The 21,155-nt window shown below is 38.7% G+C and overlaps 1 protein-coding gene across 2 annotated transcripts in view; it reads right to left on the bottom strand.

Annotated features, from left to right (window-relative positions):
* Fam155a (family with sequence similarity 155, member A) overlaps window positions 1-21,149 on the bottom strand; it is a 582,136-nt gene extending 560,987 nt beyond the window's left edge. Inside the window, exons 1-2 of one of the 2 annotated variants that reach the window (XM_005374016.1) lie at window positions 20,871-21,149; window positions 19,699-20,666 (exon numbers count right to left, since the gene is read on the bottom strand). In XM_005374016.1, the coding sequence (XP_005374073.1) occupies window positions 19,699-20,622 (924 nt within the window). In that variant the 5' untranslated portion in view covers window positions 20,623-20,666; window positions 20,871-21,149. Of the gene's footprint in view, window positions 1-19,698; window positions 20,775-20,870 lie in introns of those variants that run through there. The other variant, XM_005374017.2, reaches the window with a different exon arrangement.
* Window positions 21,150-21,155: the final 6 nt, after the last annotated feature.

The raw sequence follows: 21,155 nt of genomic DNA, 5'->3' as shown, positions 1-21,155 counted from the left end.
CAAATTAAAAAAAGTGTCTTAAGGAAGACTTTAAAACTTATTTTACATATAAATACTAATTCTGGAAGAATTAAGAAAATTAAAAGTGATCATTTTCAATTTTGTTCATTAATATTCTACTTCTGCCTGCTGGATAATGCCTAATAGAATTTTATTTAGCTATCCTGTAGCAAAACTCCATTGCATTTTAAAAAGTTGATGGTTTTCTACATTTGTTGTTAAATATTTATCAAATATTCCTGGATTTACTGACAACATTAAACAAAAATAAAATTTGTTTTGCCAGAGATGATTAAAGTGTGTGAAATATCCCTGACCACTTAAGAACAATGCAATTCAGGTATCTTCAAAAGTAATGGCTGTTCCAACAGACCCTAAGGGGCCATGTTTCCTCCTTCAGGTGTTCAAGACCTTGTCTAGTTCCCACCCCTCCCATGTGATCAGGACCTACGAGGTGCTTTTAACAAACAGAACATAGCAAAGATGAATGATGTCCTTTTTTCAGTGACCTTGTGTAAGACTGTAGCATCTGTCTTACCGGGGAACTTTCTCCTGTGTGGCCTTCAAAGAAATGAGGTGCCCAACTGTGGCCTAGCCACACAGTATCACACAGCTACACACTTCAAGGAGAAAGAGTCCAGGTTCCACAGATACAGAGAATGAATTCTGCTAAGAACCAGGTGAGCACGATACTGTATAATAATACCATAAATGACACCTTAAAATTAAACAAATTATTACTCCAGTTTGGAGATTACCTGTGAGAAATTGCAAACACTTTATTGAATAAAAATTCTACTGAATAGTGCAGAAAACTGATGATTTATTTTTTCATGAAAACTTACTGTTGTCTCTTTATATTCTACTTAACTATTAAATAATGCTTTGTTCCTGATTATACCATAATCAAGGTTTGTTTGGTGATTTCCATGAACATTAACCTTTAATTCTTCACAAATTTTTAAATAAACTGAATTTGCAAATTGGCACAAATGTTCTTTACAGTTGATGCATACAAGATCCAAGATGCAATAATTTTAACATGCACAAAAACGCAAGTACTGCCTCCAAAAACGAGGCAGAAGCCCAACTGAAAGAGAGTATCATGATAATTCCTACTTGAAAGACATCAGTGTTAAAAATGCAGAGAAATGCTCCAACTTGTTAGATGAGTTCACTGTGATTTCTAGATTAACTCAACTACAAAATATGGGGAATGCACCAAAATTTCCCAGATAATGCAGCCTTAAGATTACTTTCCCCTTAAGAATATCCATGGATGTATTTTGACACTTTAATCACTAGGAAAATAAATCTCCACCTCACCTCCCACATACGGACACACTCTTAAGCCTATTCATATGATCCAAGGAAAGAGACAGAAAGTTATCTGTCCAAGACTCCAGGATGCATTGTGCCACATCCATCCCACAACACTGTCAATATTTAGCTGCAACTGCATCTTCTCAGTTAAACTGTGTGCAACCTACTACAATCACTGTATTGTATAAACATCACACATCACACAACTTGTCAAATGATGAATAATACAGAAAAGTCTAAGAATATTTGAACTGGCAGGGAAAATTATCACAAAACAACTTCAGTCATCTACTTGCCAGCCTTGCTAACCAGAGGAAGAATTCAGTCAAATATACGAGCTCATGTACGTTTCTTTGATTTCAACTTTCATTAATTTTGCTCAGTGGAACCTCTCAAATAATGAAGAATCAATCAACAAGCTGTTATTGAACACTATACTAGCTATTTATTGCTGCATAACAAATCATCCAAAAATGTAGTTTAAAACAGCCACCATTTTATTACACTCTAGAATTTTATGGACTGAAAAATTAGACATCACATATGGGAAGCAGCTTTTGTCTCCTTTAAATTACATGAGGCTTTGGTAGCGCAGGGGCATGTAGGTGTCTGGGCACTGGACCTATCTGGAGACTACACTCATATCCTTGTGAGTCGCCTGGGAAGCCGCCAAAGCCAGGCCCAACAGTTGCTGCCTGCAAGAAAGACTGCCAGTATAGCCTGAGCTTCCTCATACTGTGGTGGCATTGGGTTAATTGACTATCTTACACAACAGTTAAAAACTTCGAGAATGTATACCCAGTTAGAGAAACCAAGCAATATTTAAGCTCATGTGTCTGACTTATTTCAGTTAACATTATGTTCTCCACTTGCATCCATTTACCTATGATAGGCTCAAGTTTATCTTTCTTTATGGTAGAAGAGTATTCCGTTATGTATAAATACCACATTTTCCTAATCTGTTTATCTGGTGAGGAACATATATGATGTTTCCAAGATCTAACTATTATCAATTATGCTGCTATAAATCTGGGTATTCCTGTATCCCTGTAATATAACTTGAACTTCATTAGGGAAAGCAACTCTCCTTGAAACAAGACAGCTCAGTCAAATGAAAGAGGTTTTTTTTTTGTTGTTTTCTTTTTAGGGAACCTCCACACTGTTTTCCACAGTAGTTGGAAGTTCAATTAATTCCCTAAATTACCTATTCCCCTGTGTCAAAAATATTTTGGTATATGTGCTTATTCATTTCATTTATACTGCTAATTTCTCTTAGTACATTGCAAAAAGGTTTGTGCTATTATCTATTTGTTTCTTCTTTGCAAGAGAGAATCTTTTTCATCTCTGAGTAACTACTTTGAAGAGAAGGCCACATTGTTTAATTGTCATTATTCTCTGATTGTTTTGTTTTGAAACTTTGTTTTATTTTTTCATTAATTAAAAATAATATGAAAATAACATGAAAACTGCATGGCCTTTTGTACCTTTCTTGTGAAGCACGTAGCACTGCTGCTATTGTACCCCTGATGAATGCAGTCAGAGCATGCTCAGACTCACTGCAGCCTCCCCACTGGAGGATCTGAAAGACTCTGCTGCCGTGTTTCACAGCAACAACAAACTCACCATTTCCTTTTTATCTTTTTTCTTTTTTGCAAGTAATTGATCAAAAATGACTTCCTTTAGCTAGAACTACTCCCCTTAGAATAGTCTCAAAATCAAGTAAAAGAAATACATGGACATTTATTCATAAACAGAACTCATTTTATCAGCAAGATGAGAGTTATCTAATATGCTGCTAGAAACTGTTTTTATTTTTAGTGATTTCTTATTTTCCTCCTTTTCAAGAGTTTGTAATCTTTGAAAATTAAGATTGCTCCTATGCTGTAGCACTAGTTAGAATGCAAATATAAAATAGTTGTTTAGAGCCCTTCGTTCAAAGCCACGTGTCCTACATCTTAGTTTCTTATCAAAATGAGAATAATTATCAGACTTACTTCATAGAATCAAATAATTTTGCCTGGTCTTTTCACTAAATGTTCTTAACTATTATAAGCCTATCAGAGATGTAAACTGGCTTCCAGGTTCTGGAATATTTTAGCTGATTTCCCATAAGCCAAATTAAAATTTAAAAAAATAAAATATAGTTAAGTCATTTATTTGGATTTTAGAAGTCAGAGAAACAGATTATTTAAAATATTTATTTGTGTTATTGACTGATATGAACACTTTCAAATCAGATGATCAAAGTGGTTTCTGTGTAAGGAATAGACTTTTCTCAAAGAACCCCTAGCGGTTGTAAGGGATTTTTTTTTTTCTTTATCAGTAGTTCGCTAATCTGGACATCCTTAGTAATTATCTCAATTGGATATTGAAAAGAAAAAAAACTTATATCGACAGTTTTACACCAATGGTCGAATTAATATAAAAGTTTCAGTTAAATATTTTTATCACATAATATTTTGTAGTATTTTTTCTTTTAGGTAGAATCTATTCTCTTTAAATCTCATCTTCACTTTTTTTCTACATAGGAATATTATATCTTTTCAGTTTCTTCAAATTCATGAACTAATCAGCAGAAGCAAACAGGGAAATACTTATCTATACTCCTATAAATCTGGAAAACAGGTGACATTAGGTTAAAAATTGCTTCTCTGGAAAGGGTCACAGAGAAAGTGGCCAGATTAAGGAAATATACATCCTTAATGCAAGCTGTGGAGTAATTACACTGCCATTCATTATTCCCACAAGCATAATTAGCCAGAGAGAGAAATGTACAAATAAAATACTCTGTTTATACTTTCCATATTAAAAGCTCTGCTGTTCAAGGGCAAAGATATCAAACACCATATTTTATAAAACTGATATTTTTTAATTATCTGGTTTAGAGCCTACTGTATTTTCAAAGAGAAACGTTGGACCTTCCATAAGCAATCTAGAAGGAACAGATTTGGGTTGTAATTTTGACACTCTCCTGATTTCAACAATCTGAATAAAATCTAATGTTTACCTATAGGTTAAAAGTGAGACCATTTGAAAATGAAAATTAGGCACTAAAATCTTTTTTTTTCAGTAACAGATTCTGGACTAAGTATGATATGCCCTCTTATCTTGTTCTCAGTTACACGGACCTAGAAAAACGGAGAGCAAAGATTGCCCCAGTTTCCCGAAATTTTCCTTCCTTCCCTTGCTCTAATAATCACCCTGTTCATAGATAAATTGGTTATATCTTCCATGTCCACACATGAGTCACACACCACGAGATGCCCAATTATTCATTCCTTTTTTAACTAGGTACACTCTGGGATATCTGTTATCTTGGTGACTAAATTACTGTTGCTTTGTAATAACAGTGCTCAAATTCTCCAAGAGGTTCCACTAAAGATCTATTTTTAAAGGGTAGAATTCATTTGCCCCTCTAATATGTATCATTTTCCATGTAAGACACAAAAAAGTGTGTGACAAGATGGAGTCCCAAAGAAGATGTCTATAAATCAAGGTTTTAAAATATTCTGTATCCAGCATCCTTTAGTGCACCTGGACAACAAGATCAGGTCCTTTCTGAATGATCACTTGAGTATTCTGAGGAAATGCACATGCTCCCTTGTTCTGAGAGCCCTAGGTCCCTCTCTCTCACCTGATCTTTCCAAAGCACAAGCCGATCTGGAAAATGTCTATTACCCTTAGTGGGAAAAATCAGAGGAACTTAGTAGACAACTCCTGGGGATTCTCTTTAGTAATGTACTATGGTAAAGGTATCACATATTGTCATGGTAGTGAAGACACAGAAGAGCCAAAATGGGCCCAGGGATGTAGAAAATATCCCAGGACAGAGAAAGCACTGCAGTAGCAAGAAAAAGAGGTTTTCATCAGGCAAGGTTAGAACAGGAACACTCACAAATATCACTTTGGGTTATTCCAGCTCTATTTGCAATATCAGTTCAGATGCTTCATCTTGTCTCAAGTATTTCAAATGTCAGCCCACTTAGCTGAATGAAGTTATTTGGCTAAAGATACATTTTTCCCCTGAGCCACATCTATTAGAAATTAACTTTTCTACCACTCATCTCTAACATAGAGAAACAAATGTTGAGTGTTCCATAATGTCTTTACTTATAGTTTTAATTTTATCAAGTAGTCAAAAATGCAAATTTGCATGGCTGAGTTTTTGCATTTATCTGTTTAAAGTGAATATTTTGAGACAATTAAACACCAATTTAACAAAGTGTAACGTTCAAGAACTAAGTACTGCTTTCCCAACAGTGATTAATCATATTACTGACAGGCTAGTAGTCACAAATGTTGACTGACACAACCACGTTTCAAATCTGGGCACATTTGAACCTCAAGGAAGTTGTTTAGGTCTTCCATTTGCTCTCCTACATAGCCACATGGGAGAAGCTGATATCTCCAAAGTTGATTTGCCACTGGAACCTATTCCCACATTTTCACCTTCTGAAATAACTTAAAGTTCAGATTCACCATTTTAAAAGCAAAAAACAAAAACCATTGATATTTATTTCCAAATATGTAAGGAAACATTCAAAATTTTGCTATTACTAAAATTGTCAACTTCTTAATAGCAGTGTCTTAATATAATAAATTAAATTCTAAATTAATGAATGCATATAAATTAATTTTAAAAATATAATCAAAGTTTTGAGATGTAAAAATGAATGGACTTTTTTTAACTCTCAAGAATTTGAGGTTATTTAGAAAAGAGAAATATATCTGCCAAAACTAAACAGTACACATGAAGAGGTTAGGTTCTTTTTCAAGATTTGCTTTTGTCAAAATGTAGAGTAAATATATGAGTCCTTATAGCATACATATTGAAAGGTCAGTTTCACCCACTAAACTGATAAGGACAACAACATATCAAAGGATTTAATCAGTTATTCCAATATTACAAAAAACCAATTCATTCATTATTCCAATATTACAAAAAACCAATTCATTCAGAAATCTAAACCCTGCTAAACAATTTTCAACTGCAAAAAAATCACGAAGTAGACAACCCACCTGTCCATCAGTGGACAGGATTGAGGTCCCTTCCTCTGGATTTCCCTTCTCTTTTCTGGAGTCACCAGAAAAAACTGAAATAGTCTGAAAAGATTCATTTTCTATAAGTGACTTCTACGTTTTAAATACCCATTTAAAATTTTTCTGGGGCAAACAGAGTAGGTTAGTAGTACTATTATGAATTTGTTATAATTTGCCAAACTCTCCAAGTGAATCAGACACAGTTACATGGACAGCAAGGACATCTACATTTGCAGGAAGCTTTTCTTTCTTGTTTTCCACTTTTTACTTGGACTTCAGCACGGAGCCATTGCCTCAGAAAGTGCCCAGTTCTCCATGCTAGTCAGGGCAGCCAGACTAGCATTCACTATGGGAAGAAGAAAACCTGTGTCTAAAATGGTTTAAGATTCAGACTGACCTTTTTAGGAACATTTGTTTTCCTCCGGGCAGACTTTCACAGATTATCTGATCCCTGAGGTTGAATTCATCATCTGTACTTAAAAAGAAATGCCTACCTGGAAACCAAGTTCAAGATCTCTGTCAGATGGTGGGTCCAGACTAGAAAAAGGACAAATTTGATTAGAAACCAATTACTGAGATGAGCAGGATAAACTCCTCAGTGTTTTCCACCAGTGCAGTAGCTGGGCAGCAGGGAGAGGAGAGCGTGGTTGTGGTTTGGTAGGAAGCCATCAGGGCAGCCTCACAGAGAGCAAGACGTCTCGCCAGCTGCATATGTGTTGTGCTACAGACTTGCTCTGTTCTTGCTCCCTGCCTCTCCCTAACTGGAAAGATGCACCCCCATTCGATCGGTTTAGCCCACGCCCATCTCTCACACGAGCCTGCTGCAACAGCAAAACATTATCGGTGAAAAAAGGAGCATTATTTTTAATGTGTCAAATGATTTTGTATTCGACCCACTACTACTGCCATCCATGCACCCCCTTCCCCCTAAAACACAACCAAACCAAACCAGAGAATCATAAAACTAAACATGAATAAGGATTGGAGACAGAGTGAACAATATAACGTAGCTGTTAAATTAAGCCCCTAAGAGTAAGAGCCAGATACTGCCGGCATGGAAGTCTGAGTACATGGTGCATTACTAATGGGAGCGCCACGCACATTTCTTCCAAGCCTTGGGTTCTCCATTGGTTGAAGAAAACTAATTTGAGCCATTATTTGGGGTTGTTGTAGGGAATAAATAAGATCAGGACACTCAAGTTATCAGGATGGGATTCGTTTGTTGTAAGAATGAAATTAATGAATGGGATTCCATGAAAGGGATTTTTATACAGTGACTGAAGCGCTGTTGAGAACAGACCTGCGTGTTAAAGTGAATGAATATTAAGGAAGAACGTTTGTGAAATCAGGGCTCCCTAACTTTTCTCTCCCAACTCCACCGTGGGTTTGGGCCTGGCTTCCTGGAGAGGGCCGTTAGAATTTACAACAGTAACTGCAGTGTGCCTGAGCAGAGAAGAGTTTTACTCTCGACATTCACAATAAAAACAAAATAACTCAGACTATTTTCACTTCCTGTCTATCATCAGGATAAGAACCCAGAGTTGTTCATTATTTCTTACATATGAAACTGATAATAGCACAAATAGGAACAAGAGAAATGATTTAAAAATTGTCAAGATTTTGTATTTTAAGAGCAAAGTACTACTGCGAAGAAGAAGATGTTAAACTAAGAAAATGTTTTCTTTGTAGAGAAATTTCATTTTTCACCGAGATTGGCAATAAGTACAACCTCATGGCATGAAGTTACCCCATCTGGGCTCCTGGATTTATGCCACAGGCATGGGTGCAATAGTTAAAATCTTCGCATCCAACTGCAACCTGTAGGAGGGCAGCCCTCTCGGGTCAGCACCCAGCTCCCGTCCCATTTGCACCTGCTCTGCAGCAGTGTGCTCCTGATTCTCCAGACAGCCTTTCCTATTGTAGGACAGCTCCCGCTCCTTAAATAGAACATGCTTTCTCAGATAAGCCCAAACACCTCCAAGCCTGCCTACAACACCTACAAGCAGAGAGGCAGTCCCGCCCCCAGGCTGGAGGGGTTCTGCCGAGTAAGACTTCCCCTCTACAGGGTAATTGTCATGCACTTAAGCAATTGGGCCATGTCCCCAGTGTCATCTTCTCAGGGAGAGCACATAACCGTCCACAGAGTCCAGCCTGGTCTCGGGCTCTTTCCCACCATGCTCTTGTCCCCTGCATCTGGGCTGTGCCCATGTTTGCTGTGCCTGGTGATTCAAGTTCAGTGTCAAAGCTATTTGTTACCTCATTTCCTCCCTTTTGTAGTAGATAAAAATACTAATTATGGCACAGTGGGTAAAAGTGGGGGAGATCGGAGAACAACAGAGACAACCAAAACAATAGAAAGACAGGAAGCCAACTTGCAGGACAAAGCTGCCAGCTTTGAAAATGGGATCTGGAGGAACATGACTTCCAAGTACCTAACAAACTCCATAACCCAGACATTTGCAAGACGGCTTCTGCACGCAAGTTCACAGGAGATGGAAGATCAGCACAATGACCTCTCCTCTTGCTCCCAGAGAAAGTGCACAGAATTTCTGTAGTGCCTTTGGTCAAAGAACCCAACAGGATCTGCTCAGTCTAAAACACAGCATATGTGAATTTTCAACCAGAAGTAACAGGAGAAAGTCAAGCTGTAGGAATGAAACATATTTTTCCAACTGTACTTTTGTTTTCCATTTTATTCTGGAATTGTTCAATAATTTAGCCACTTTTCTAGAGAAGCAGAATGAACATAGATGCAAAAAATGCAGAATTTATGATGCAAAATCTGTTATGAACTCCATAAATGAGTATAGTTTAACAGAAAGTGTCTACAAAATGTCATATAAGGATTATATTAATTTATTATCACTTCCTATAGTTTTTAACGGATTTCTCCCACCTCCTGGACATCATCATACTCAAGGCTAGATACTTTCTGTGCACAGGACTCTAATTCTAAGAGACAGGTAGTGTTTTGATCTCTATTTTAAATAAATTTGGCAATGTAATACAACTAATCAATGGTGAAACTGGGGATCTAACCCAGTAGATCCTAAATCTTTCTGGTAATTATTTTGCTACACCTTCTTATTAAAGTAAAAACTAGTTTCTTTTAGAGTTTAGTATCAAATATATTAATTATTTTTCAAAAACACCTAGAAAGATAGCCATATTTATTTCAATTGGTACTACACGTATGGCATAAAGTCCCACCTCTACTGATCCCTACTGAAATTAACTTGTACTAACCAAGATGATACAATTATTGAAGACTGCATATTTAAAGCCAATAATTATTTTATATAATTGGAAAATATTTTCTACTTAATTTAACCATATTCAAGGTGATAGCTGTGTTTATTTCCTGAAGTCCTAAAGGCAAGTCATAGTTCCTGTTTAACATTCAAACAGTAAGGTAACAGGTCTTGGATGTACACAAGATTTCACCACTCCTCTGGCCCTGGGTTAGCAATGGGTGGAACTCACCATGTCCTTGGGATCTGACTTCATTCACTTTTCCTGGGTATATTCTGAGGAATCACCCACTCTTATCTGGATCTCAGACCAAAAGCTCAGATATTCTAAAGCATAAGTAATCGTAAATCATCCATTTCTTTACACTCACATCCATCTTCCTATTTATTCAGTTCTCTTTGTTTCCCTGCTACACTCAGTGAGAAATCTTTTGGATTTCTCTTTACTTCCTTTACCCCAGACCATTCCCTAATTCATCATGTTTTGACATCTCTTCCTACCATTCTATTAAAACTATTCTTGTGAGATCACCCAGGACATAATTGCCAAATTCAGTGACCTATATAACATCTTCATCCTACATCTGTGTTCGCACCCTGAGACACTCGTATCTGATTCACTATCTGTCTTAAAATCTGTTCCCAGTGTCACAGTTGGGTCTGGAATACCTCCCAAGTGCCATGTGCTGAAGGCTTGGGCCCAGATTGGCACTCCTGGGGAGTTCTGGTGTCTTCCAGAGGTGGGCCCTGGTAGCAGAGATCATGGTCATCATTTGTGTGCCCTCAAAGGGGACAGTGAGACTTCAGCTCTGCTCTTCTCACTCTTTTCCATGTCCCAGGTTTAGCACGTGCTGTAGTTATGATTTGCTACCTAGTTATGGGTCCAAAAGTAACCAGGCCACTGTCCAGTCCTGAACTGAAGCTCGCAAAACCATCAGCCAGAATAAGCCTCTTCTGTTTATTAACTTATTACTCCAGATATATTTTACAGAAACGGAAGGTGAATACATGAAGGTCTTGCATACTATCACAATCTCATCGCTGTCTTCTCCCTCTCCTCTTCTCCTCTCTCTTCTCCCATCTTCCTCTCACCCATCTTCTCCTCTCTGTCTCTCTCTCTATCATTCACTCGCATTCTCTTTCCCTGTACTTTTCCTGCCCAAACTCAAGATCCACCTTTGACATTATCATTGTATCATCTGTTTTTATTGTCACCTACTCTCTGCCCATAGCTTCCAGATCACACATACATGGGGAGAGGGAGTGCACACCATTCCTTTGCTCACTGAGATCAGCTGGTATCATTTTCTCCAGAAATTAACTCCCTTTCTCCTACCAATCTCAGCCCCAACATGTTCTCTGTCTTCCTCCTTTAGTTCCTCTCTCACTAAATGGCATCAACACAGGGTGAGCTTTAGGATTTTTAAATGTGGTCACATCGCCCTTCAAGTGCACTTGGCTACTGCATGCTGTGCACATGAGCACAGATGACTTCTGCATCTGCCTTTCTTCTCCACTTGTAGTGCAGGCAGTCATGTACAGTTTTCTACTCGTCGTAGTGGTCAGTGTGGAGACTGATTAAAACTAAATGCAATCAAATCTGCAGTCACCCCTTATTCTAGCCACATCTTAAGCACTCCATAGCGACATGGGGCCACTGCTACCCTATTGGACAGGGCAGACTATGAACATTCCAACATCACAGAAAGCTCTGTCAGAAAGGACTGAGAGGACTTTCCTTTGATTCTGACAAGAAAGCAGCAGCATCTGAAATGATTTCTCTGCCCCCACTTCACCCTGTCCTGAACCATGGCCATACTGATGTTAATTTTTGGGAAAAGGAGATCACCCAAAGTGACTCCCTTCAGTGAAATTATGCTCTGATATCTTACTATATAGACAATAAAAATCAAAGATTTCAGCAAGGAATAAGTGGTCCTTAAAAATTGATTGCTAAATTCTATCCCCTCAGGAGCATTTCCTACCTGTGCCTTGCTAGTATTATGGACTAAATATGTCCTGCTTCAAAAATCAAAACAAAACAAATGCACTATCCTGAAGGCCTAATGCCCACTGTGAATTGGAAGTAAGGTCTCTAAAGAGCTTGAAAGTTTAAGTGAAGTTCTGAGGATGCGACCTAACTTAAGAGGGAAGATGGCCAGAGAGAAGGGAGGGGAGGGGAGAGGAGGGGAGGAGAGAAGAGGCGAGGAGAGGAGAGACCAAACATCTCTCTGTGTATCTGAACGGAAGCAGGAAAGCCACATCAGAGCACAGGAGGCAGGTGCCCACTAGCAGCCAGGAAGGGAACCTTCACCAGGAACCAAATGCATTGCCACTTTGGTCATGGAATTCTCACTTCCTAACCAGCCAGGAAGGGAGCCTTCACCAGGAACCAAATGCATTGCCACTTTGGTCACAGAATTCTCACTTCCAGATCTGTGAGAAAAGAACCGCCTGTTCTTAAAACCACCCAGGGTACAGCATTTTGTCAAGGCAACTGAGGCAAACTAATAAACTCAACTATAGTATACTAGCTATATTATACTATACTAATATTCTCAGCTACTCATGAGCTCAGTGTAAAGAATTACCACTGATCTGCAAAGTTTGCTTCCTTCCCACCAAAACTGTGTGGTCAGCCTCTCTCTGATTAACTCTACATATGAATAGAAACCTAAGAATTCCTCTGATTTCCATACCACTCACTCATTCACATCCCTATGCCTTTGAAATGACGAACCTGCCATCCATCTACTTGCCAGGGCTCCTCAACTTCTGACTTCATAGTGTTCTGTATCAGCTGTAAAACATTTCCATGCTAAGTTCAAAATAAATGGATTATATAAATACAGCAAGATTTTAAATTATGTGACCCTCATGTGTGTGCTTAGTACGCTAACATTTTATTTGTTTGGAATGTTTCTAAAAGCTCATAATCAAACAAAGAACAATGTCTAAAGCACTGAAGTCCATATTTAGCATTACCCAGTTGTTTGACCTTGAGATATTTAATTATCTTTTAAAAAATTTTTTTTATTTTAAAAATTAAAGATCTGGGGCTGGGGAGTTAGCTCAGCAGCACAGCACTTGCCTGGCAAGCACAAGGTCGTGAGTTCGATTCCCAGTACCAGAAAAAATCAAAAAGAAAAAAAAATAAAAATTAAAAAACTAACAAAACAACACAAAAACAACAAAAATGATACATGACCTCAAAACAAAATGATAGGAATTAAAGTGATTGCTACATTACATACTGTTATCTTCAACGAAGTTGCTTAGCCCACCAGATGTAAGAACGTAAGACTGATCAAATATCAAAGACAGTAACAAGAGATATTTAATTTTCTACCCTTGCTTATATTTATCTGCAAAATTTGACTTCCAATAACATGTAAGTCTCCATGGCTGCAATAGAACCTTCCAGTACTCAAGCTTCTTGGAGATTTCAAGTTGTTTTTTGTGAGTTAATGCTTTATCACGATCACCCATTGCATCTTAGCTCAATTTTTCTTTTTAAATAAGCAAAGTCAGCGATAGTTCAGTCACAAAGAGATTGATCCTTCTCTATGGTCGTCGAAGTACAAAGAAGAAAGCACGAACCCTGAACTTCAGGTTTCCCACAGGACACAGAGAAATGCAGATTCTAAATGTCAGGGAAGGACACAGCCAGGTGACTGCAGGAAGGTATTGAGGAGAAGAGAAAGCAAGGGAAAAAAAGGCTAAAGATCACGAGTTTATGGGTTGATGGAGTTCATTTTCTACTGCAGGATGGGGCACCTGACGCACACAATCCTCAAGTATCTGGATAGAAGTGATTACTGCAGTCACCTGTAAGTGAATATATTCTTGCCAAGACAAACAATAATATGTAAATTGAAAGGAAGCATCTATATTTTGCAGGATTTTTACCATCTGAAAAGATTTCCATACCTCCTTCTTGGAAAAGTATAAAATGCAGAAACAACCAAGAATCAACCAGGAAAAATAAGCCATTACCTCTGAACACCTTAAACATCCAAGAATTAAATATGCTCATGTATTGTAGCACAATACACGATATAAATCACTCATCGTTTATTAAGAATGGGCTCATGCTTCCCATCTCTTGACCAGTATGAAAGAATCAAAGTAAATTAGAATATTACATTAAGGAAATGCTACTCTGTGAATTATAATTAATTCATTAGATAAAATTGATGTTTCATTTACCTTGTAATCCAAAATTTAAAACTAAAACCACTGATATTTATAATCAGTTTAAAACTACCATAATTTCTATTAAAACTCATTCCTTAATCAAGTTTTTTACTGATCTAGGATGATTTAGCAGTTCACATCTTCCAACACTTATATATGAACGTCAGCTTTATAGAGTTAAGGAACAAAGAGATGTGGTTTATCATTAAGATAAAAGAAAAAGCAAAGGAGAAAGCAGAATGTCTTCTATTTAGTAAAATAAATAAAGAATAGTCTTGAATCAGGTGAAATCCCACAGAAAACTGCAGGTTTTGTCTCAACATGAGACATACACTTTTGTAAAAGGTCTATGTTTTATCCATTTGTGTGGGATAAAAGTAGAAGTAAACACAGTGAGGCAAGGGTGCCTGTGATCAAACAGCTGATTAGCAAAAGAAATTCTTCCTGTGCTCCCTTGTTGAGCTCATTATGTGAACACCAGTGCAATGACGGAGGCCTCCTCTGAGACAGAAATCCAAGCTGAGGGTGGTACCTGTTTCCCAGAACCTTGGAGGCCAAGTAAGAATGAGCAGGAGTTTAAATCCAGCCCGTGCAACTTAGGGAATTAGCAGACTGTATTTCAAAGTAAAACACACAGAAGGGCTGGGGATGGAGCTCAGTGGGAAGATGTTGAGTTCAGTCGGTAGTACTGAAAATAAAAATTGCACAACCAACCAATTTTTAATTTAAACACTTAAAACCCTGGTTGTGTACATATCCACCCCTTTATCTCCATGTTTTCTTCTCCACACCCTCCGGAGGGCCCCAGTTCACACTCCACCCACCTCTGCAGCCTGCTGAGACACTCCTGAGCTCCTGGTGCCTGCGCTCCTCCAGTGCCTCAGCACTACCACAGCTTTGACACAGATCTACCTACGCTCGGCTTTCACTGGGGGAAGGGGGAAGTAATATTGAGCATTGGGTATGACTGCAACAAGAACACTGGTTCCCAGTCCAGCAGTAGGTACAAGTCAGCAGCCAGCTTTGAACAGGCCAGGCCTACGACAAAAGCCAGGCCAATGACATCAGGATCTCCAGGCCGTGGAGCTACCCAGGCCCGGGGATTTGCAAGGTTCCCCAGGATCATCCACAGTGACCTGAGGACCACTATCAAGAAAAGCCGACCGCTGATATTGAAAAGATGTGTTTTGATGTAAATTAAAATAAACAAACTCTTTGGTGGTTAGTTGGTGAGACTCACATGGGAGATGAAGATTGTTTTACAGCAATTTTCAGAAAATCAGAATAAAAGTGAAGCAATAAGTCAAATAATTCATACTAAAATGCTCCTTTCCTTGAAGCAGTTGTCTATTTATTTGTTCTTGCACGTTAAATCTAACAATAAGTATCTTAACGTGTTATGATTTACAAGCAGGATAGGTGAGACACAGAGCTCTGTCTGATTTCTTCCCTTTCTTTCACCTTGCTGATGCAGACAAGCACCTCCCTGATAAAGGTGATTAAAACAATATAGATCAGCAATTAGGTTGTATCCTACATAGCTACTCATTTGACCCAGTTACAAGTCCAAAGTAAAAACATTTATTCTTTGCTCTGTAATACAAAAGATACCTAATAGATTAAGACAAAATCTGGCTGTTTCTCTATAAAAATAAAACACAGATCATCAGTCAGCAGTTGTATAGAGAACCAAAATATAAAAAATATAAATCTGCATAAAAAAGTTATTACACTAGAGTTTTTTACCTTATAAATAGCCTTATGAGTGATTAAAATCATCAGCACCATGATGAGACTATTTGATTCTGTGGTGAATCATTCAACCATAAACGTAATTTGAAAATAACAAAGTGGCAAAATAAGAAAAAGAACTATTTATAGATTGCACATTTATGGATAATGATATAATACAGACAATAGTACTTACAGAGAGAAAAATAATATTTTACTTTCAAAATTTGAATGGACAGAATTGTTAGGTATTTGATTTTATTTTAAACTACTTCTTTATGGATCTATAGACCATGACACAAAAATTAGTAAGAATTAAAAATGGGTTCCTGTAGAGCACACATTATGTAACCCAAACTCTATGTTCTTAAACTGAGTAATATTGGCAGCAGCATCTGAAAAAAGACATGAAGTCTCATATATCATGATGCTGATGGAGACCTGATGTTCACAAGTGTCCTTGTGGTTGGTGTCTGTTAAGCACAAGTAAGCCATGTATGTACTTGCTTTAAAATGAGATCGTAAAAATAAAAATGTAACAGGGCACGCATTTGGGGAATATACAGATTGAAATCTATGCTGAGATAAGGTAAATGCAGATGGTGCAATAATCTGGGTTAGAATTTCATTTCAAACTCTTGTTCATTCACCAATGGTTTGAAAGTATATTCGGTAAGTAGAGGTTTCAGTAGCTACAAAAGTTTATCTGTAAAACAAAAATTCATATTCCCTAAATATCTGATTTTTATAATATTTACTTGCAAAACTGGCCAGAATCCTGGTAAATATAAGAAAAAATCTTTAAGGAAAAAATCAAGCGGGAAAAAAATTTAGATTTATAACTTTATGACTTAAAATATTTGATTTTCAATATCACTTGCCAATAAAGATTTTGACATATTTGTCTGACTCTTATATATCAAAAACGCAGTTCTGAATAATACTGTACACTACAGAAAAAAACTACAGCCACAATTTTTGCTATAAAATTTGTGTAATATAGCAGATTAAATGCTGTATAACATATCACATATGCAACAGGTTTTTATCATTTGTTTGTCTGCAAATATAAATATTTTATTTTTAAAAAATATATCAGTTGGGGATGTAGCTCAGCAGTACAGTAACTACATCATAAGCACAAGGTCCTGAGTTCGATTTTCAATATAAAAAAAATCAATTATTTCTTACAATATTCTTGGGTGCAATATTTCTATAGTATGTTACAGTGGAAAGACTGGCCGAAGTAAATCATCTTTAAAAAAATGGTTTTAAAAAAATCATGAAAAATATCTTTAAAGCCACTTAAATCAAAAGTAAATTTAATCTATTTGGCATATGACCATTTTTAATGTTGAGGAAATATAAAATTAGAAAGTAATAATACACTCTAACTAAAAAGTTAAAAATCATAGCAGTTAATTATACACAGTATTTAAAAAGTTAATATATTTTTCTAAAATACTAATCCCACTAAAGTTGCAGCACCAACATGATTTTATGAATATTATCTGTCATTTTGACAAATATACTTACCATATAAACTATTAACTTTTGAGTTTTCACTACTATATTACCAATTACAGAAATGTAATGCATTTACTTTTAATATTTCTCATAATTTCATACCCGCCTTTAAAGATGGAAAATTCTGCATTATATGTGTTAATATGTTACAAGATATGTATATACATAGCCCATGTTCTGTGTGTGTGGTATGTGTGTGCGGTGTCGGAGACTAAATCCAAGAAGTCACACAAACCTGTCAAGTGCTTTACCACGGAACTACACTCCCATGCCCATAACATCTTGAGCAGAATTCTTAATAGTAGTTACTTCATAGTTAGAATAATTTCTGAAATTAGTATAATGTTCATAAATAAGCTAAAATATATTCAAAGACAACAAGTGGCATTTTAAACTATCTAAATGCTATGGCTTATACACATATATGTTTGTATATTTTCAGAATCATAGAGAAATGCCATATTAAGCTAAGAAGCTAATGCTTTTTCCGTCCTATTTCTGTATAAACCCCTTGTTTTATGAATCTTAAGCCAAGAACACCAGTCCTTTGAATTTGAAATTATAGTTTTTAAAAATAACTACTGTGGAACAAATGTTTCCAATGGCCAAACAATTACACCAAAACAAACAAACAACACTACAGCCAAGGAATATCTATAAGAAATCCCAAAAAATATATGAAATGTTAAGTTTCTGAGAAAACTCAAATACATGTATATTTACTTTTCAATTATGAAGAAATTTTAGAGCAGTTAAGATTTTTGTAATATGCTTTTGTTAACTCTTGCTTTAGGAAAAGATAATCTTGAAATAGTGTATAACACAAATCTAACTTACACTATATAGCTGTGATGATGCAAATATCAAGTTGAGAATTCATTCAGATCAAGAGGAAAAGAAACATTTTAATACATTTATGTAGGCATTTGAAAAAAGATAAGCTTGACATACTTTTTTGAAATTATGGTGCAGTCTATTGATGACAAAGACTACCTTTTGAGTGCTGAATTATGCAAACTGAAATTACTAGAAATTTCTATGAGGATTCATATTCAAAGCAGCAGGTCAGTTCAAATTTATTACAAGGTCCCACTCTTAAATATAAATATATGAAACTCTGTGGTAGAATTCTCAGCAACAGTTCCTCATATTATGTTTTCAGTGCAACATATCTTCACAAAATAAGTAACTATACTTATAAATGCACTGACGGACTAATTATTCATTGCTAATTCCTACCATTAAGCTCATGTTTAATTCCCAGGCATGAGTTACAATGGTACAGTTTAGAAGACAGGTAGGAAAGTTTAAGATCCACTTATCTAGGGAAAAAGCATTCTCAGTGTTATAAGCTCAGTTACCATTTTCAAAGTGGTATGTTTCTGGCCTTAAAAAATAATGATAAAGCAAGGTCAGATTGAGTTTAGCTTCACTTGCAAAAGCACGACTAACCCTAAGCAAAACAAGGCTCCTCAACTGTGTTCATTTAAAGTAAAAGTCCCCTGGTCGAACTCTCTTGTCAAAGCCTTCCAGAGCTCATTTTTGCTCCCTCTGGTTGCACTTTCCAAGGGAGGTGGAGGGGCAGTTGTTCTGTTTGTGTGGGAGGTTGGGAAAGTAGGGAGGAGAAAAGAGCGTGGTGTCTTAGTTCTTCTGAAAGTCAATATTATTTCATCGTGTTGTTTAAGCAGTTATCATTGGAAAAAACACTGAGGCTTACAGACTGTCACTGTCTGTTAAAGGTGACTGCAGTTACTTTACATCTCTTGGGTATGGCCCCTTTCAGCACCACGGACAGCGACACCCCATTCCCTGCCTAGGCTTTCTCTTTGCTAAATTATAAATTAGAAAATATTTCAGTAAACGCCAATCATAGCTTCTAAGATTTGCCATTTAGTACTTCTGAAGAGTATGCTGAAAAATCCAAATTACATAAGGTATCTAATAAATAACCTAACCTTGCTATCAATGGAAATCTAATTATAACTTTCCACTCATCCTGAGCCTCAGATCAATAATTATACCAATGCCTAAGAGAAATAGGAAACCGAAGGAGCGTGCATAGCCTCAGCTAGGCCTCTCAGATGTCCCAATAAAGCAAGAATGAGCCCCCTAAAAACATGCATGATTTGTTATTTTTCCTGCAGAAGCAATTACACCTTCTTTTGCTCCCCGGATCGATCAAGTTCATGATGCGACTATTGGGGGGTTCTAGTGTGCAGTGTGCACCCCAACCCCTACATGCCTGATTCTGACTCTTCTGGTTACCTGTGGTCACCAGTATGCCTCCCTGCCATTCCATTTTCTATCAGCTATACATAACCGAGCTCCAGCCAATGCCATAGCTATAAGAAACAGCGAGAGCACCACTTCTGTTATCTCCAAAGACCAGGGGCTCCCCTGATTTCCCAAGGATTCCCAGAGGAAGGCGTCTGTGTCCACCAGCAGTCCACCAGGTACTCCATCAATCAGCAAGTCACGCTCTTGTAAACCAGAGAAGCAACCAACCAAGTAACCAAACAGAGCCAATAAATACATAAATAAATAATAAATAAAACTGAAACACTGGCAAACACCTCGACTCAGCAAAGAGAGGGAGACGCACAGGATGGGGATGGTCCACCGTTCCTACCTTACAGTCTTCAGGACACGACTTCACCGAGTACTCCTCCGACTGCAAGTATTTATGGAGCACACTCTCAAACTCTTCATACTTCTCCTGAGCGTGGTGGTCGTAGTCTTGGTAAGCTTCGACGCACTGCCTGCATGTGGCCATCTCCCCGCCCTCCGTGAGCACCACATCCAGACTGCAGTTCAAAGTGTTGGGGCTGGACAGACCCGAGAACAACTCCCAAAGTGTGTAGGAATTACAAAACGAAAGGTAAAAATCCGACAAGTTCCAGAGCTGAGACGCTCGCTGGCCCCCCGCCCGCCTCTCCTCCTCCCCCACGGCCGCCGCCCCTCGACTCCAGTTCCTGGCGCACACAGCGTCCGCGCTGTCCACCGTGAAGCACTGGCCGGAGGGTGCGCCCTGGGGGTAGCAAGTCTCCAGGCGCCACAGGGGCTTGGCAGAGTTTCCTAGAAAAAGAGGCTTACTCCGGGGGCTCCTGCCTCGGCCGCTCTTGCCTCCGCCGCCGCCTCCGGGGGAAGGGGGCAGGGTGGGGGACGCGGAGGCGGAGAGGAGCCGGTGCGCCTGGGCGGCGGGCGCGGACTCCCCCATGCCGGCCAGGAGCGCAGGCCAGGAGGGCTCCTGCTGCCGCGGGCGCTGCTGCTGCTGCTGGCGCTGCTGTTGCTGGCGCTGCTGCTGCTGCTGCTGGCGCTGCTGCTGCTGCTGTTGGTGGTGCTCCTTGTCCCGGGTGCGGGTCAGTTTGGCCTCGGCGCAGAACCACAAGTGATCAGAGAGCAGGACTGTGAAAAACAGGAGAGATGCCAGAGACAGTCGCCATTTCTGAGCCCTCTCGGAATCGATGAACGGTTTCTCGTTCTCCCGGGGTGCCGCCAACCAGATTTTTAAGCCGTCGTCATACTGCCGACACATCCAAGCACCGCTGGTCATATTTTGGGAACGCACAGCCCTGGCCGTCTCCACCGTGAGGGCTCCTGGGTCGGGTCACCACAATATGCATTGACTTAGAGGGTTGAATTTCCTTATTCCCCTCCTCCCCTTTCTTCTCCTTCTCTCTCTCTCTCTCTCTCTCTCTCTCTCTCTCTCTCTCTCTCTCTCTCTCTCCCTCTATTTCTCTCTCCCTTCTCCCTCAGCCTCTCTCTCCCTCTTCTCTCTCTTTTTGCCTACATAAATATTACCAGGCTTTGGAGGAAGATCTGACTTGCTTCCGACCTAATCACCAGTCGACCCCATCCTCTGTAGAGTGGGAAATAATAATGCAGAGAGAGAAAGAGAGAGAGAGAAAGGAGAGAGAGAGAGAGAGAGGCAGGCGGAGGTTGGTGCTGGCCGGTGGTGAGGCTGAGGCAGGAGGGTGATGGTGGTGGAGGCGCCGGCCAGCTGCGCTCTCACCCCGGCATCGTCAGCGCGCGGGTCCCCATGGCCCCGCCGAGCGCAGCCCGCTGTCCCCCGCCGGGGCCACGCCG

The sequence above is a fragment of the Chinchilla lanigera genome, unplaced genomic scaffold (genome assembly GCF_000276665.1).
Source record: "Chinchilla lanigera isolate Chin_1 unplaced genomic scaffold, ChiLan1.0 scaffold00003, whole genome shotgun sequence".
NCBI lineage: Eukaryota > Metazoa > Chordata > Mammalia > Rodentia > Chinchillidae > Chinchilla > Chinchilla lanigera.
The sequence above is the reverse complement of the archived record's forward strand: the minus strand, read 5'-3'. Positions and strand labels throughout refer to the sequence as shown.